At 50.2% G+C, this 18,038-nt stretch overlaps 1 protein-coding gene across 1 annotated transcript in view; it reads left to right on the forward strand.

Annotated features, from left to right (window-relative positions):
- Window positions 1-2,850: 2,850 nt before the first annotated feature.
- LOC120381587 (zinc finger protein 271-like) overlaps window positions 2,851-18,038 on the forward strand; it is a gene marked incomplete at its 3' end in the record, with an annotated part of 97,297 nt that continues 82,109 nt past the window's right edge. Inside the window, exons 1-2 of the mRNA XM_039499746.1 lie at window positions 2,851-2,885; window positions 13,183-13,971. Of these exons, the coding sequence (XP_039355680.1) occupies window positions 2,851-2,885; window positions 13,183-13,971 (824 nt within the window). The remainder of the gene's footprint in view (window positions 2,886-13,182; window positions 13,972-18,038) is intronic.

The raw sequence follows: 18,038 nt of genomic DNA on the forward strand, positions 1-18,038 counted from the left end.
TGAGCCAACCCCTGCAGGTCAGGCTGTCATTGCAATGATCATATGCAGCGTTTCTCTAGGCGCTTCTGAGCCCTAGACCCCAAAACACTTTACAGAGTGGGGTCAGGGGCATTATCCCTATGGGACAAATGGGGAAAGTGAGGCAGAGGGAGGGGCAGAGCCCTGCCCAAGGTCACCCAGTGAGTCTGGCAGCGGCGCCAGGGATGGGCCCTGGGAGTCCTGGATGCTGCAGCCCCAAGACCTTCTCTCCTGGAAATGTCTCTCTGCATTTGCACTTGGAGGGTGAAATCCCCTCCCCCACCATGCTGAGGTCCCGAGCCAGGCCCAAGGCCCCTGTCACTGCAGGTTAATGGGTTTAGTGGGGCCAGGGGCCTTCTGGGTCTCTCAGCACTGGGGGGAATTTGATTCTCAATGCAGAGAAATATCTTCTGCCTGTAAAGTGCCCGGGGAGAAGATTTCCACAGTGGGACCTGCCCGCAGGGTTTGCTGGGGCTGGTAGGGGGGCAGCTGCTCTGGGAATGTAAACCTAAAATTCCCCTACTGCCCGAGGCCTCAATGGTGACCCCTGCAGAGCAGGAGGCCTCCTCACCCAGGGACTCTCCCCCTGACGGCCTCCTCTTTCTCTCCTTTTTAGGGTGCTGGGAGCACTGGGGGCAGGTAAGTCCTGGGCTCCATTTCGCTCCCCTTCATGGGCCGCTAGGTTTGATAACTGCACTGAATAGGAAGCTGCCCCCTGCCCTGGGAGCGTGTGAGTCTGTCTCCCCTAGTGGCTGACTCGGGCAGGAGACAAGCCGGTTACTGTCTGGTCGCTCATGAGGTCACAGCAGGGCTGCTAGACCCAGGGCCGATGGGACAGACCAGACCTGTCTCCTGGACTGACGTGGCCGCGTCACGTACTCAGAGAGCGCAGAATCTCAGCTTTCGCATTTGTTACAGTGAGTTGCCGGCCCTCAGCACCTCTCCAGTGTAAACGGAGACAGTGTTGCCTTGCTGGGGCTGCCAGCAGCCTGAAGCCGTAGCTCTGAGAGCGTGAACTCTCCTGTCCCCTGTTAATGTCATCGGGGTGTCAACTGAAATGGCAGCACTTTGATGTGAACATTTAAACGTTCCCTGGCTGATCACTCGAGCAGGTGGAACGGGGAGAGGGTGGGAGTGAAGCCTTTGTGGGGTGGGAATAGGGGGTTGCTGTAGGGAGGGAAGAACAGAGGAGAGACACAAGGACAAGGAAGCGAGAGAGAAATGGAGAAAGGAGGGTGGGAAAGGCAGGGAAACACAGGGAAGAACCAGCAGGGCCTACAGGGGTGTCCGGGAAGGGGCTGTTTTCCTCCTGAGTGACACTGAGTGTGACAGACAAAGACTTGGCAAAATACTAAGAACTAAAATTTTATTTCCCATACGAAGGGCAGATTCCCCCTTGTTCTTCGCACGTGGGTATCCCATGGAGAGCAGTGGGTGTTCTGCTGTGAATGGAGCAGGGCACAGAGTCCTAACCCGATGCCCTGGCCACTGGCCGTAACGGACAGGGCAGTGTGGCCCTCTCTGCCAAATGAGCTGGACGCCCCAGGGTTCCTGCTTCAGCTGAAGGGTTCGGGGGTTTTGGCATTAAAGGACCCACGTTCAGTCCTGCTGGAGCCCTGGGCTCTGTCTGTGGCCACTGTCAGCATGTAGGACCTGCCCACTCTCTGGTCTGTTTCTCCTCCTTTCCACATAATCCCCGTGCTGGTGCCCCTTGTTCCTGCAGTAAACCAGCGTAGGGGTGGCTCTGCCCCAGAACCAGAGCGTCCTGAGAAAGCCCCTGAACAATGTCTCCGTTCCTTGCTGTAGTGTCTCCCCACTTCCCGTCTCTCTGGGGAGCACAGGGCTGAGGTGACTCACCCTGACATTGACTATCTCAGGCTACAAAGCTCAGATCCAGGTTTTGTGAAGTTTGGGGTTGCTGGGCTCAGGGTCTGGGGCTCAGGCCTATTTCTCACCCCTCCTTTCCCCAGCAGGGAGGACGGACGTTTCGGAAGCCAGAGCCGTCGTTTGGAGCTGGAGAAGAGACTCAGCGATTTCTCTCTGCTAAGTGCCCTGCTGCAGGAGGTGCTTCTGGGATTCAAAGGTGAGTTGGAGTCTGGGGGTGGCGTCTCCTCTGGTTAGAGCGACCCTGACCCTGGGAAGGAGTCGAGGACTCTAGTGATGTCACTGATCCTGGGCTCCATCTCACAGCCCAGCTCAGCGAGTCGCCTTCCCATGGAGCAGCCCTGTGGGGCTGGCTCTGCCTGCAGCGGCTGCGTTATCGGCCTCTGATCTCTGTCACCATCTTGTCGTTAACAGCAGTTCCATTAATAAGCAATGGGGTTTCTCCATGAATGTGAGGGCCTGAATTTTCACCTCTCCGTCTTCTCCTTCCCTAGAGACGCTGCGACGGAGCTGGGGAGCGACACAGGTGCGTGTCTGTCTCTGACTGGCCAAGGGGAGATTTCAGCCCAATAACCATGTTAACGACAGGGGATTGCAGCCTCCAGCACCTGGAAGCCGTGTAGCAATGGGAAGCGATGTTACTTTGTTCTTGCACCACTGTATTTTCTACTGACTTGTCTCTTAAATATTTTAGCTCAGGGATCAGCAACCTTTGGCACGCGGCTCACCAGGGTAAGCACCCTGGCAGGCCAGGCCGGTTTGTTTACCTGCGATGTTGGCAGGTTTGCCCGATCGCAGCTCCCACTAGCCACAATTTGTCACTCCAGACCAAGGGAGGCAGCAGGAAGTGGCAGGCAGCACATCCTTCAGCCTGCCGCTTCCTGCATCCCCATTGGCCTGTGACGGCAGACCGCGGCTAGTGGGAGCTGCAATCGGCCGAACCCGCGGATGTGGCAGGTAAAGAAACTGGCCCGCCCACCAGGGTATGTGGATTGGAATTTCCTCAAGGTCCTTTAAGTGTTTCTTGATTGGGCACTTGATTTGCAAATTCCTTTCTGAAGAAGCTGACCTAATGCTTTACTAAGGCTACTTCAGAATCAAAACACATTGATGTACAAGAACGTAGCCAATATTCATAACTTTGACTGCAAAAATGATACACCCACACAGATAGTATCATCATCATCAGCAGCAAATTATAATCTTTTCATAGGCATCTTACACGACAACCGTTGTACAACATTTGCTGCAAATATAGAACAGTGGTTGCACCAATGAACTACACAGCCACAGGTTATATTAATAACATCACAGCCAGGGCTGGTGTTAGGGGGTAGCAAACAGGGCAACTTCCTGGGGCCCCAGACCCCCACAAAGCTACATTGCTTCAGCCCTGGGTGGTGGGGCTCAGGGGCCCAGACTTCAGCCCCATGCGCTGGGACTTCAGCTTTCTGCCCTGGGCCTCAGCGAGTCTAATGCCGGCCTTGCTTGGCAGCTCCCTGAAAGCTGCTCACGGCCCCCCCAGGGGCCCCAGACCCTGGTTGAGAACCCCTGCCTTACCCCACGAGTCACAGCAACGTTCAGGTTACTGCCAGGCCCAAAGGACCAGTCACTTCCGTAGGTCAAATGACTCTTAGATCTCCCAACACAGACAACACTTGTAGCCAGTCCTGTCACAACCTGTATTAAGATTTATTTGAAAGGAAATGAGAGTTGTTTACAATGTTAAAGCAGTGTGACAAAGCTCTGTCCTTGTCTCCATGGGCCCTGCATTTCCTGGTGGATTTCGCTAGCCTCAGGCTCACTGTGACCCTCCACGTAGCCCTTCTCTCTAGGGAGAAGTGTCACAGCCCACTGAGCCATTTTCATCATAAGCCAGTGAGGGAGGGGAGGCAAAGCTACCCTCCCTTGCAAAGTCTCTGTTGTCTCCCAGTCTCAGTGATTAATCAGGGGAGCAAAGGGGGAGGCCAGGACCCCCCTCTACTCTAGGCTCCAGCCCAGGAACCCTAATAGTATCAGCTGTGGTATCTGACCTTTTAGAAACAGGACACACACAATTCCCTGTTCTACTTCCCCACAGCAGCCCCACTTCCTCAGGCTCCACTTCACCCTTACCTCAGGGCTTCCTTCCTTGTGTCTGATCTGGTGTGTACTGATCAGTCGCTCCCACAGCTCCTGTTCTGCACACCCACCTGCCTAACTGGGAGCTCTTTAACTAGTTTCAGCCAGCCCCTGATTGGCTTCAGGGTCCCAATCGACCTAGCTGTCTCCACAGCTTTCTGGAAGGATGTTAATTGGCCCCAGGTGTCTTGATTAACCTGGAGCAACTGTCATTTGGTTACCATGGTAACAGGGATTTGTTTAGCCTGGGGCTAACATACCTGTTTCTCACTACTTTCCTATAGCCAGCTGGCCTTGCCCTGTCACAGCAGCTAATCATCCAGATGCAGACAAATTACAGTCTTAAATTTCAAAGGTAATAGAAGCTTCTCTAATAAGCAAGCTCTGCATCGTCTTTAGGACTAACCCGGCTAAGCAGCTGGGGATCTCGTGCTTATGCCTAGGAACTTTGCCCCCCAGAGTCCAAGCAGCATACAGCTCATCAGTTCCTTCTGTGTGGGGTTTTTCATCCCCTTCCTGCCATGTGCTCTGAGCTGGAAACTCAGCTAATGGGAAGTCAAGAGCACAACACCAGCCTTGTGTCTTCTTTAACATCCCATAATAGTCTCTCTGGTGTGGATGGACCTTTCCTGCCAGGCAGGGTGTAATGCATTCGGCTGTCAATCAACACTTCACCTAGGTAAAGTCTCTCTCCTGTGTGGTGATTTACAGAGCCACAGAGGTTCACCATGCAACTAGTCAGATGTTAACCCAGGCAGCAACTCACAAGCATTCAATAAAGTCTAAGCATGTTCTTAGAATCCTAATACCTGTTTTAACAATACTAACACAGGTGAGTCAGACCGATTCCACTGTGTGTTTGTCCATGTTCAATTAAGACATAGAGGCTTGTGTAAGAGCTAACACCTCGTCTGCCAGTGTCACAGGCAGGATGGGCGGGGATGGTGTCTCTCGTCTCTGTTTGCCAGAAGCTGGGAATGGGTGACAGGGGATGGATCATTTGATGGTTACCTGTTCTGTTCATTCCCTCTAGGGCACCTGGCATTGGCCACTGAGCTAGATGGACCATTGCTCTGATGCAGTGGGCCCTTCTTATGTTCACAGTCTGTATGAGGAGTATCTACTCATTGGGACTCACTGGGGAGCCACAGAAAGGAACAAGATGTGCTGAGGCAAGAAGGCCCAGTCTCAGAGCCCCGGGTCACACTTCCCAAAAGCTAAAACGAGGCCCTGCCAATGAAAGGGGCACTGCCAGGAGAGACTGGATAAAGGCTGGAGCATCCAACAACTTAGTTAACCTGAGAGAGCTGCCTTGGGGACAGTGACAGGGAGAATCCCCAGAGTGACTCCTTTGATTCTGCTCTTCACTGGCCTTTGGTTCTTAGAATCATAGAACTGGAAGGGACCTCGAGAGGTCATCTAGGCCAGTCCCCTGCCCTCAAGGCAGGACTCAGTATTATCTAGACAATCTCTGACAGGTGTTTGTCCAGCCTGCTCTTAAATATCCCCAGTGATGGAGATTCCACAACCTCCTGGGCCATTTATTCCAGTGCTTAACCACTCTGACAGTTAGGGAGTTTTTTTTCCTAATCTCCATCCTAAACCGCCTTAAATCCATTGCTTCTTGTCCTATGGTCATGTCTCCTCTGAGTCTTCCGCAGTTTTTTTCAATCTTCCCTCATAGGTGATGTTTTCTAGATCTTTAATCATTTTTGTTGCCCTTCTCTGGACTTTCTCCAATTTGTCCACATCTTTCTTGAAATGTGGCCCCCAGAACTGGACACATTACTCCAGTTGAGACCTAATCAGTGCGGAGGAGAGCGGAGGAATTTCTTCTCGTGTCTTACTTACAATACTCCTGCTAATACATCCCAAAATGATACTTGCTTTTTTGCAACACTGTTGACTCCTATTTAGCTTGTGGTCCACTAGGACCCTCAGATCCCTTTCCGCAGCGCTCCTTCCTAGGCAGTTATTTCCCATTTTGTATGTGTGCAACTGATTGATCCTTCCTAAGCGATGTACTATGCATTTGTCCTTATTGAATTTCATCCTATTTACTTCAGACCATTTCTCCAGTTTGTCCAGATCATTTTGAATTTTAATTCTATCCTCCAAAGTCCTTGCAACCCCTCCCAGCTTGGTATCGCCCGCAAACTTGATAAGTGTAAGAGAGACTCCGCTCCTGGGAGGGTTTCACCATGTGTCAGAGGGTTACACCCTGGTGGGAGGGCGCTAGGCCTGTACTGGGATAAGGCCACTCTGTGCTTCACAGTGTGGCAGAACCTAGAGTGTCCATTAGCAGGGAACAATGCTGGGGGGAATCGACATGTGGAAAGGACAGAAACCCTGTCTGAATTCTCTCACATTGCCCTTCTCACCCTGGCAGGCTACAGAATAACATCCACATTTCGCCCCAAATCATCCCCTCCTCCCAGGGTGAAGAAAATGGCTGCAATGGAGCTGACTCAGGTAAGGGATTCTCAGGGAGCTGGTGGTGGGTTCTGCTTGGAGGGAGAGAAGCAGTAAATGTATAGGAGGGTGGGAGCCAGTGATGAGCTGCCAAAATATTAACAACAGGTTCCCTCCTCCTCACCACACGAGGGGTCATGCCCCCCTCCCGGGGGGTCATGCCACATCCAACCCCCTGTGTTCCTTGACACCCCCCCCCCGGGACCCCTGACCCATCCCCTCCTTCCCTGTCCCCTGACTGCCCCCTGCCACCCCATCAAACCCCTCCTCTCATTCTTGATGCCCCCCTGGAACCTCTGCCCCATCCAAACACCCCTTCTCTGTCCCTGACTGCCCCCAGCACCTCATCCAACCCCTGCTCCTTCCTGACTGCCACCCAGGACCCCCATTCAACCCCCTTGTACCCTGCCCTCTGACCGCCCCGACCCCTATTCAGCCCCCCACAACCCACCGAACACCCCCTCCCTGTTCCCTACCCCCTTACCACACTGCCTGGGGCCAGGACCGCAACTGGCGCCACAGGATCAGACTCTCCGATCCGGGCTGGAGCCACTCGGCCGGGACCGGTGCTGCAGGGCCCGTGCTGGGCCGGATCGGAGCCGCTCGGCCGGGATCAGCCCGAGCCAGGGGTGCTTGGCCGGGGCCAGGGGGAGCCGCTCAGGTGGAGCCGGACTGGGCCGTGTACGCGGTTCCCCCCCCCCAGCCCGGCTTACCTGCCTGATGCTTGTTTCAGGCTTCCCGCAAATATTTGATTTGTGGGAAGCAGGGGAGGGGGAGGAGAAGGAGGGTGGAGCGTTCGCAGGAGAGGGGGAGGTGAGCTGGGGCCAGGGGCCGGGTGGACAGCTGCCCGAGCCTTTGTTAAATTTAAAAGCTTTTTCAGAACCGGTTGTCCTGGAACAACCAGTTCTAAAAAGGCTTCTAAGTTTAACAACCGGTTCATGCGACCCGGCTAGAGCTCACCACTGGTGGGAGCTGCTAGAGGTGGTGGGAGGCAGGAAATATCTTGGGTGGAGAAAGGGAGGGGACAGGATGTGACAAACCTGCTGAGACTTGTGTAATGTAGGGTGTGATGGGTTGTCACCCCGGGGTGCAGTCTGGGGGGCTACTGGGAACCGCTGTGCCCTCTAACCCTCAAGCTGGGCTGGCCCTTCTCACACGGCTTTGCTGGAGATTCAGCCAGCCTCTCCAGGGCCTGTTATCACCCAACACGACAGCAGGTGGCGCCATGCAGCCAACTAAGCTACCTGAGTGCTTTGCCTAAGCCACTCAAGGACAGATAGAGACAACAGCCAATTTCCCAGCGATAAGTGATAGCAAACAGATCAAAGCAGATTACTTAGCAAATAACCAAAAACTCAAACCAAGCCTAACATACTAGATGGATAGAATTTGAATTAGCAGTTTCTTACCCTGACTGATGGTACAAGCAGTCCCCCAAGTTTCCATACACAAGCTAGAAATCCCTTTACCCTGGGACCAGCACTTCCCCCAGTTCAGTCTTTGTTCCTCAGGTGCTTCCAGGAGTTCTCTTGTGCAGGGAATGAGGCCAAGAGATGATGTCACACCCACCTTCTGTAGCTTTTCCATATGGCAGGAACCCTTTGTTCCAAACTCAGTTCCCAGTCCAGTTTGTGGAAAAATACAGGTACCAAAATGAAGTTCATTGTCATGTGGTCTGGTCACATGTCTTTGTTGCTGAACCATCAGCACTGTCTGGCTTCTTCATTGTTGTACCTGAAAGGCTCGTTGTGGCTGTTTCCCAGAGTAAGCACATTTGAAAGACAGATACAGAGTCAATATCCATAACTTCAGATACAAACATGATCCATGCACATAGGTAGAATAATCATTCAGCAAATCATAACTTTTCCAGTGACACCGCACATGACTCATCTTGTACAAAATGCCTCATGTCCTAATCATATTATAATCCTGTCACTATGCTGAATATGGGCTGTAGTGTCAGCTAGGGCCTAATTTCAAGGCACAGGAGTTGGGAATGAAACTTCCGTCTTTGTGGAACAGGAAATAACCCCCCAGCCAAGGATGGGAAAACTTCCCAGACTCCCAGTGCTGGAGCCTGAACCTACTGACACTTCATTAGGTACCCCCCACCCCCAGTCTTTGTGGCAACTGCAAACGTTATCGGTGATGATTTTATATTCTCTTCCAGGTCATTGATAAGAATGTTAAATAGCACAGGGCCAAGATCCAATCCTTGCGGGAACCCGCTAGAAAGAAATCCACTCGACTGTGGTTCCCTATTTAAAATCCCAGTTTTTAATCTATTTAATGTATGCCGTGTGTATTTTGTACCTTTCTAGTCAAAATATTGTGCTGAACCAACTCATATGCCTACATATATTACATCAGTACCGTTAGCTGCAACCAAACTTTTGATCTCATCCAATAAAGCTATCCAGTTAGTTTGATAGGATCTATTGTGTCTAAACCTTTTTAATGGGTACTAATTATATTACCCTCCTTTCTTTATTAATGAAATCCAGTATTGGCTGCTCCATTCTCTTGCCCAGTATCGATTTCAGACTGACACACTTGTAATTAGCTTGGTCATCTCTTTTACACTTTTTAAATATTGGCACAGCATTAGCTTTATTCCAGTCTTCTGGAAGTTCCCAAGTGTTTCAAGTCCTAATTAAAATCAACATTAACAGTCCACCATGCTCCTCCAGCAGGTCTTTCAGAACTCTAGTTATCTGGACCCACTGATTTAAACACATCTAACTTTAGTAGCTGCTGTTTAACATCCTCGTGAGTTACTTTTGGAATGGAAAGACTGTCAGCGTCAACATCTTATGATATGAGTTACATCATCTGTTTTTCTGCAAATCCAGGAGAGAAATATTTTGTACTTTTAAAAACTTCCTTCTTATTTTCATTGGTTGATCATTGATTTCTGTTAGCTTCCCTTGCCAACTTTCTACAATTCTGACCTTTGAACTTAGATTCTTTACTATTGAGTTCCCTTTTCTTCCATATATTTTATTTGGAGAGTGTTGGGATTCCTACCAGGGAGCCACCAGCAGGGTCCAGAGCCAGCCCCATCTTTTATATTAAGCTCTGGCTAGTAGGTACGTGATAAATGTGATGACCCTGCCTCCGTCTGTCAGCTGGGAGACACAAAGGTTCTCTCTTTCTACCCTCTGATGCCATCTGGCTGCTCTAAGCAAGGTGGGGTGGGACTCTGTTAACATGTGCCTCCCAGAGCTTCCATTTCCCTGGTGCTGCTGTTCTGTGAGTAGTGGGGCTGTGAGTGGGGCAGCAGGTACTGAGTGTTGGACTCTTGCTCTTTCAGGGGCCGGTGACCTTCGAGGAGGTGGCTGTGTATTTCACCAGGGAGAGGGGGCTCTGCTGGACCCTGTTCAGAGAGCCCTCTACAGGGATGTCATGCAGGAGAACTATGAGACGGTGACCTCACTGGGTAAGGAGTCCTGTCCCCTGGGTCATTAGAAGCTGTGGGGTCTCTAAAGAAGCTGAGCAGTAATAACTTTATACCTTTATTCATCATCCAGGTTTTGACAAGTTTCTTTGTCCCCTTTTTTCCTTATCTCCCATACACTAGCAGGCAGCAGGGAGGGAGGAGGTTGTGAGACGAGGAGGGAACACAAGAAGCTCCCAAGGCGCCGGGAGGTGGTGCCAGCTGCCAGGAATGGGAAGAAGGAGAGGGGAGTGTGGAGGAAGGGCACCCAGGAAGTGGGGTGGGTGGGTCAGTGGGAGGGAGGAGAGGTTTGGGGATCTAGAGCTGTGGGGGATCCCAGACCTTTAACCCCTAATCCCGACCCAAACCTCAGGTAAATCCCAGACTTCAGCATAACCACTCTCACAAAGCCTCAGCTTAATATAAGACCCTGAACTGTAGCAAGCTTAGGCTACGTTTACTAAATCGAATCACTAAATCGACCACGGCTAGATCGATCTCAGAGCGTCGATCCCGGCTGTAGTGTCGACCTGCCCTTAATAACCCATTTATCTATGTTCACCTCCTTGCCCCTCCACGCATGGTCCAAGCTAATAAGCAATTCTCTGGTCATGACATCTTACCTCTAGGGAGTATGAAATTGCCCACAAGACGTGAGACTGGGTCATAGATTGTAAAATCAGGTCGGGGTCAAGAAGAGTGAGAGTTTGCAGAGAGTTTTGTCCCCCCTCTCCCCATCTGCAGCAGCCACAAGCTGTCTCCCTCCCGGCTCCTTGGATCTCTGAGCCTGTCCCTCCTGAGGCTGCGTGGCCCAGTTCTTGTTTCTGATCTTCTCCTTTTCCGGAAGAATTAGAGGCTGTTGCTCCTGAATGTTAGTGTGTAATTCCCCAGCCTTCTCCTCCCACTGGGGGAGTTTAATTCTCCCTCCCATTACCCCTGAGTCACTAGATTTCCTAATTCCCCAAAATGTGCTTTTGCAGTGTCACAGTTCAGGGATAGCGAAGCCTTTCACCTGCCTCCATGGTCTGCTCAAGGAATGGCCTGTCAGGTATCAGGCCTCTAGCCAGCCCCTCTCTATGGGCAGGGACCCACATGCCTCTCCTTTTTGACCAGGGTTTGAGGATTGCAGCTTGTCCTCCACTGTGTTCACTGGACTAACGTCCAGTTCCTGTGCTTTGCTTTCTCTCCAGGGGCTGTGAGCAGTTTGTCTGAGACAGATGTGGGACTTTTGGTGATACTTGTATGATGCCAATACACACCTCAGTTTCCTGCTGTGATTGGTATTGCTGTGATTCTAAAGAGCAGGAGACATGAGGTGTTTTGTCACGTATCTGTCATGGGGTGATATGAATGGGTCATTAAGGACTGGCTGGGAGTAACCTACATCAATGGAATACCCGACAGAGACAAGGGAATGATTGTCACCCAGGGCCGCCCAGAGGATTCAGGGAGCCTGGGGTCTTCGGCGTGTCCCCTTATCCGCTCTCACACGACAGAGCTTTTTCCGCGTTTGCCGCTTACCTGCTCTGACACTGCAGAGCATTTAGCCTGTGTCCCCTGCACCCCCTCCTGTTTTACTCAGTTATATCGTAATATTCTCAGCTATGTCTTTGCTTAACCAATCATTGTACTGAAATTTAATTAACCAATCCTAACACATTGAAACATAATTCTCTAACCAATTGTATCCCACTACCTAATTAACTTACACTAGCAAAATTAATTGTACAGCAGAGAAAAACAATTAGAGAACCAGACTGATTAACATTGTAAAAGTGGTGGCCATAAAGATAGAACAATACAGAAATGAGGGTTTCACAACCACAAGCATTGAGAAGTGATTTCTTGCCAGACAGGCTGCTGTCAGACTAGGTTTTCATTAACCATCTTAAGATCTGTTTCTTTATCTGGTGGTGATGGGTGCTATCAGGACAGGATCATCTTCCTAACAGCCCAATAGCACCTCATTTCAGTGTGACTGGTTTGGGATGTGAGGATGTGACCCTTCGCTTTCCAGCTTATGGCTGCCCCTGCTGCTTAGCCAAAGGCCTTAGCCTAAGAACAAGGCCTCAGATGGTCACAGTAAGAGAAGGCCCAGTCACAGGCAGACTGTGATTTTGATTATTTGTTTTCACACTCCTGTAAGTAGCTAAGTGATAAAAATACCCCTAAGTTCTTAAACTATAGGCTTTACAGGCAGGCCTGAATATCTCTATTCTAACAGTGGGGTCTATCCCTCCCCCCATTCTGTGTCTGTCTTGTGTATTTAGATTGTAAATTCTTCAGGGCATGGGCCATCTACTATTCTGTGTTTGTACTTGTCCTAGCACAATGGGGACCCACTGTTAGTTGGTCCTTAGGCACTAAGGTAATGAATATGATTTATAATCATAATAACTCTCCTGCCACTTTGAGCCAAGGAAGCTGGCCTTGGGATGTTACTGCTTAAAAATGAGCATGGACTATTCTTTGTGACAAGTATCCCACAAATTCCACTGACCTCCCTGGTTTTCTTTGCCTACAGTAGGGTTTCCAGTTTCCAAACCTGATGTGATCTCCCAGCTGGAACGAGGGGAAGAGCCGTGGGTCCCAGACCTCCAGGGCTCTGAGAAAGAAGTGCTTCCAAGAGCTGCCTGCACAGGTGAGGACTTGGTTAAACCAACTCAACAACTGTGTGGGAATGCAGGAAACATTCGGGATGCCCTACAAAGACCCTGTGAGCTCTCCAAGTTCAGGATTGTTCCCTGCAGATGTGGAATCATTATGGCAGATGTCACTCATGGCTTCCCTCCTATTCTGACTGACAACTGGCAGCAGGTCGCTCCCCGATCTCTCTTTCCCCTGAGTGTTCTCATGAGATGCAGACCAAAACTGATCCCTTCCTCTCTCCTCTGGGGAAGGTTTTGGGGAAAATCAGCTCCTGATAGGTTTGATTTCTCCCACACATATTTTGGATTCTTCATCCCTTTTTCCATTCCTCTCTCTGTGATTTTCTTTCTTTCCGGTGCAGGTAGTGATCTATGTCTGGATTCTCTCTGTCTCCCATCAGGTGAAGGGATGGTGAGTCAGAATGAGGAGGAGAAACCCCAGCAGGAAGATGCTGAGCAAGGAGAACCACATGGAACTTTATCAGGAAGATCCAAAGGGCATGTTTCCGGGAGTTATGCACTCCCAGAAAAAACAAAAGCCTGTGAGACTCAGGGGAGCCCAGAGGGAAACTTTAGTAGCCTCTCAGACCTGATAACAAGGGACAGTATCAACTTGGAAGAGACACGCTACACATGCCATGAGTGTGGGAAAAGCTTCAATCGGAGCTCTGCCCTTATCAGACATCAGAGAATCCACACAGGAGAGAAACCTTATGAATGCTCTGAATGTAGGAAATGCTTCATCGATAGTTCAACCCTCATCTCACATCAGCGAATCCACACAGGAGAAGCGCCCCACACATGCTCTGAGTGCGAGAAAAGCTTTAGTCGGAGCTCACACCTTATCACACATCAGAGAATCCACACAGGGGAGAAGCCCTACACATGCTCTGAGTGTGGGAAAAGCTTTAGTGGGAGCTCTGCCCTTATCAGACATCGTAGAATCCACACAGGAGAGAAGCCGTACACATGCTCTGAGTGTGGGAAAAGCTTCAGTCGGTGCTCAGACCTTCTCACACATCAGAGAATCCACACAGGGGAGAAGCCCTACACATGCTCTGAGTGTGGGAAAAGGTTCAATCAGCGCTCAAACCTTCTCACACATCAGAGAATCCACACGGGAGAGATGCCTTACACGTGCTCTGAGTGTGGGAAAAGCTTTAGTGGGAGCTCTGCCCTTATCAGACATCGTAGAATCCACACAGGAGAGAAGCCGTACACATGCTCTGAGTGTGGGAAAAGCTTCAGTCGGTGCTCAGACCTTCTCACACATCAGAGAATCCACACAGGGGAGAAGCCCTACACATGCTCTGAGTGTGGGAAAAGGTTCAATCAGCGCTCAAACCTTCTCACACATCAGAGAATCCACACGGGAGAGACGCCCTACACATGCTCTAGGTGCGGGGAAAAGCTTCGGGCGGAGCTCTCACCTTATCGTACATCAGAGAAACCACACAGGGGAGAAGCCCTACACGTGCTCTGAGTGCGGGAAAAGCTACAATCAGCGCTCAAGCCTCCTTAGACATCAGAAAATCCCCATGACCAAGAACTGTAATAAATCCCTTGACTAGGGTTGGCCAAAAATTTTTTTTTAAAAAAATCACATTTGCTCATTCCCACATAGTGATTTTTGTACCATCTTCACCGTGGTGTGTCAGCTCCACCAGATCAGTTCCCTGCTTCTGCCTTTTGCAGCTCACCCTTCTTTGGGGTCAGGCCTGTGATCTTTTCTATCAACTCCTTTCCTTTTGAGTCACAGGAGTGTGTGTCCCTCCAGCCAGGAATATTCATCCCTCCAGGTGGCGGGAGAGAGGTTTGATCCCAACAAGCTACACTGAGGCAAAAACTACCCGTGCCTGACATCCATTAGGACTGTACATGGCGTTGGCTGCTCAAGTTAGTGATCTTAATGTGAAAAATTGTAGTGCAGATGCCACCCAGGTGCAGTGGTTGCCATTAGCTTTCCCCTTGACCTGACCTAAACTCCATCACTTTTCCTTTTCTAAACAAACCCTGAGCATCACGGTTATACTGTCCCCCCATTTCACAGCAATTGTTAGTCATCGAGTTCTCCGTTGGGGAACAAATTGTTTCATTCCCAGTTGCTCTGATGTTGCTGCAGGTTGTGCTGGGGAGCAGATATTTTTATTATCAATTTCCGCACTTAAACTATATTGAACTATAACAAAGAGCAGGAACAGGGCAGGGATAGGGAGAAATGTCATTTCACCCGTTGCAACAACAGACGTAGTTAGGGTAAGTCAGAGGGATTCCCTTATTCCCCGTCACCATCCTCCTTCAATCCATGCTAGAACCTAAGAATCCTTTTCCTTTCCCCCGTTGTGGGATGGGAGACTTCCAAAAGTGCTCCCTGTGCTATAGCACATGGCTAAGCTCAGAGAATAAATCCCCAATAGCCCCTGAGCTTTGCTTTTTGAATTCTGTATTTCCAATTACTTCAAGCAGATAGACACACACACAAGACACAGAGGAAACTGAATTATTTGAGCTATCAACATTTCCACTTTCCCACAGCATGTTAGTTCTGAAGGTTGTTTTAATTTGTTTATTTTCTTGGAACCAGAAATGGGGAAAGAGACACTGGAGTCAATGGAATTACAGCAGGAAGGGATAAGTCTCATGATTCGTCACTAACCAAAGGCTTTGTGAACAGAGCGATAATGTTACTGAATGGTCTGGCTAACCCTGCAGTTAGAAACAATCAGCTCTATGGGTGGTAAATTGACAGAGGCTCTGCTGCTGATCATGAAATAGAAGCACATTACCTTTAAACAGCTGCTATTTCAGTGCCTCTGGAAGTACAGAAAACAAAGATCTGTGTTAAAGGAAAGTTGCCATTTCTCAGAGCCCCAATTTCTGTTGTGTGTGTACAGGAAGGTTTGAATGTGTAGCAGGTAGTTTAGTAAAACTTAACTATTTTATGTGTGTAACAGGCTCCTGCCCACCTCCAGCAGAGGTTTCAGTCACATACGATGGCAACTTACCGAATGTCACACAAATTAGCCCATCCCTCCCCATATCCAGTCTCTGACGGGAATGTTCGAATGAGGCAGAGAACTGGGAAAGTATCGCAGTAGGAATACATTAACAAGTGGGATTAATCAGAGCTGGGCTGCAGACAGAGCCTGTTCTAGAGCTGGTGAAGTGACAGGGACACACTCCCGCTCGTGCTGACTCTGAAATAACAGCAGAACCAGATAGAAGAGAATGAACTCATGGGCAGCTGCCCTGTCAGTGCATCACTCACCTGGCAGGTGTTACACAAAACGCAGCACTTCCCCCCACTGCCACCACTTCATTATACTGTCCATGGGGCTGTTTGTCCTGCAGGACTTTGATCTCTCCAGGTGGTCCATGGTGATTCATAACAGAGCCATTAGGGGAGCAGGAGTCATCCCAATGGAAATCTCTCCACTTCTTTCTCAGTGTTACCTTCTTAGCCCTGGCTTTGGAGATGACCTTAGCCTTATCCTGTCTTGATTTTAGGTAGGATTTTGATCACCTTCTGGGGCTTGGCAGCTTAGAACTTTTGAGGGCTTTTCTCTGCCTTTTTGGTCCCCGCTGCAGTCAGTACATTCTAGACATGGGCATGGTGACCTTCCTGGGGATCTTGACAGCTTTAGCCAGCTTCTTGGTGGCTATTTTCCTGCTCACAGCCACTGTCTTCTTCTCATGCCTTGTCCTGGGGGCCCAGCTGCTGGTTGAATGGGAAGGAGCCAAAGCGCTGGTGACTTTAGCCCGCACCAAGTGGCCTTTGCTCATCAGACTCCTGAACCCCAACTGGATGTGGTTCTTGTTCTTCTGCACAGCACAGCCCTGGAGAGGAGGGATCTGCAAATGTACATTCATATGATCCCTTTGTTTAATTGATGAAAACATAAACTAGACACTTAGAGGCTAGGAACTGATTTCAGCTGATGGACAGGTTTGCTAGGTTTTTATGCATTTGGACAGTGAAATGTTGAGTGTTACATTCATTTCAAGCATCCCCGTATAGTGGAGCTCCTGAACATAATGGAGAATGGAAATGAAAATGTTTTCCCTTTTTTCAAAAATAAAAATAAAAAAATAAGAGGCTTATTAGAGAGCACTTGGATTTGAAGCAGGGACCGCTTGATCTGCAGTCAAACACTCTACCACTGAGCTGTACCCCCATGAGAGCAGATGCTCTCCCCATTCTAGCTGAAGCACATCAGTGATTCCAATAGGAGGGGCAGGTTCTCTCTGGGCACAGAGATTTTTTGGGGAGTTGGTGGCTCCTTTCTTTCCTCACCCTGGAGTAAACTCAGCTTTTTATTCCATGGTACATGTTTTATGGATTAACAACAGCAGCTTGAAGAAAGAGGAGAGTGAATATCTCACTCTCAGGGCTGACGGTGGCCACGTCCCCTCTGTCTGACCATTGCCATTGCAGGAGAGAAGGTTTCAATGGAATTGAATGCCCTGACTCAGACTAGAGTCACAGAAAGGTTTTGCTGTTCATTGAACAGCAAAGGAAATTGTGTCTCTGTGTGAAACTGAGGAGGGACATGAAATGCCCACAGGGTGGCGCAATGCCCTAAGCTAAGGCAGGAGGGTGAAGGAATGAGGCTGAGGAATGACTGAAGTGGACTCACCTGGGATTGAAATGACATTTGTTTGTGTCGGGTAGTGAGAAATGTGACATTAATTCAGATGCAGAGTTGAGGTTTCTTTAGCTCCTTGTAGAACGTGAACTTGATTTCCTAGAAGGGAGAAAGGGAAAGTCTGGGGCGGCCTTTAGTCCCTGGCTGGAGCAGTGTATGAAAAAAGCTCCAGAGACGCAGCTGGCAATTACAGGCCACTGAGGCTAACGTCAGTACCAGGCACATTGGGTGGAATTGTAGAGCCCAATGATTAGACCCATCGGTGAATGGAATTTGCTGGGTGTAGCGGGTGGTTACCTGCTCCTGCCCTGCGGGCAGAAGCAGCCCAGAAGAGGGCTGGGGCTGGGGCAAGGAGCCTGGGCTGATTGGGGGAAGCAGGCTCAGCTGTGGCCATGCCCCAGTCAGGCCCAGCTGGCCCCTATCAGAGGCTGTGAGCCAGGAGCCCAGTCAGTCTCCCTCTGCTTGTAGTGAGAGAAGGGCCTGGCTGCAGGGACCCAAGCAAGACACCTGGAGTGGGAGCAGGGCTGGGAAGGGCCAGAGGAGCTGGGAGCTCTGGCCTGGAAAGCCCCAGGCTGCAGGCCTGACTATAGGCTGAATAGGTGCAGGGCTGCAATGGGGCAGCCCAGGGGGAAGCAGAGGCGGCAGGTCCAAACCCCTTTGCCTGTGATGAGTGGCTCACACTGCAGTCTGCCCCAGTGAATGGGGCTGGATGGAGACTGGGCAGTAGCCAAGACTGAGGTGAAGTGGGGATAGTGGGTGGGGTTCCTGGGAGGAGACCCAGAACTGGGGTACTGCCAGGGTAAAGGGGCA

The sequence above is a fragment of the Mauremys reevesii genome, linkage group 14 (genome assembly GCF_016161935.1).
Source record: "Mauremys reevesii isolate NIE-2019 linkage group 14, ASM1616193v1, whole genome shotgun sequence".
Lineage (NCBI taxonomy): Eukaryota > Metazoa > Chordata > Testudines > Geoemydidae > Mauremys > Mauremys reevesii.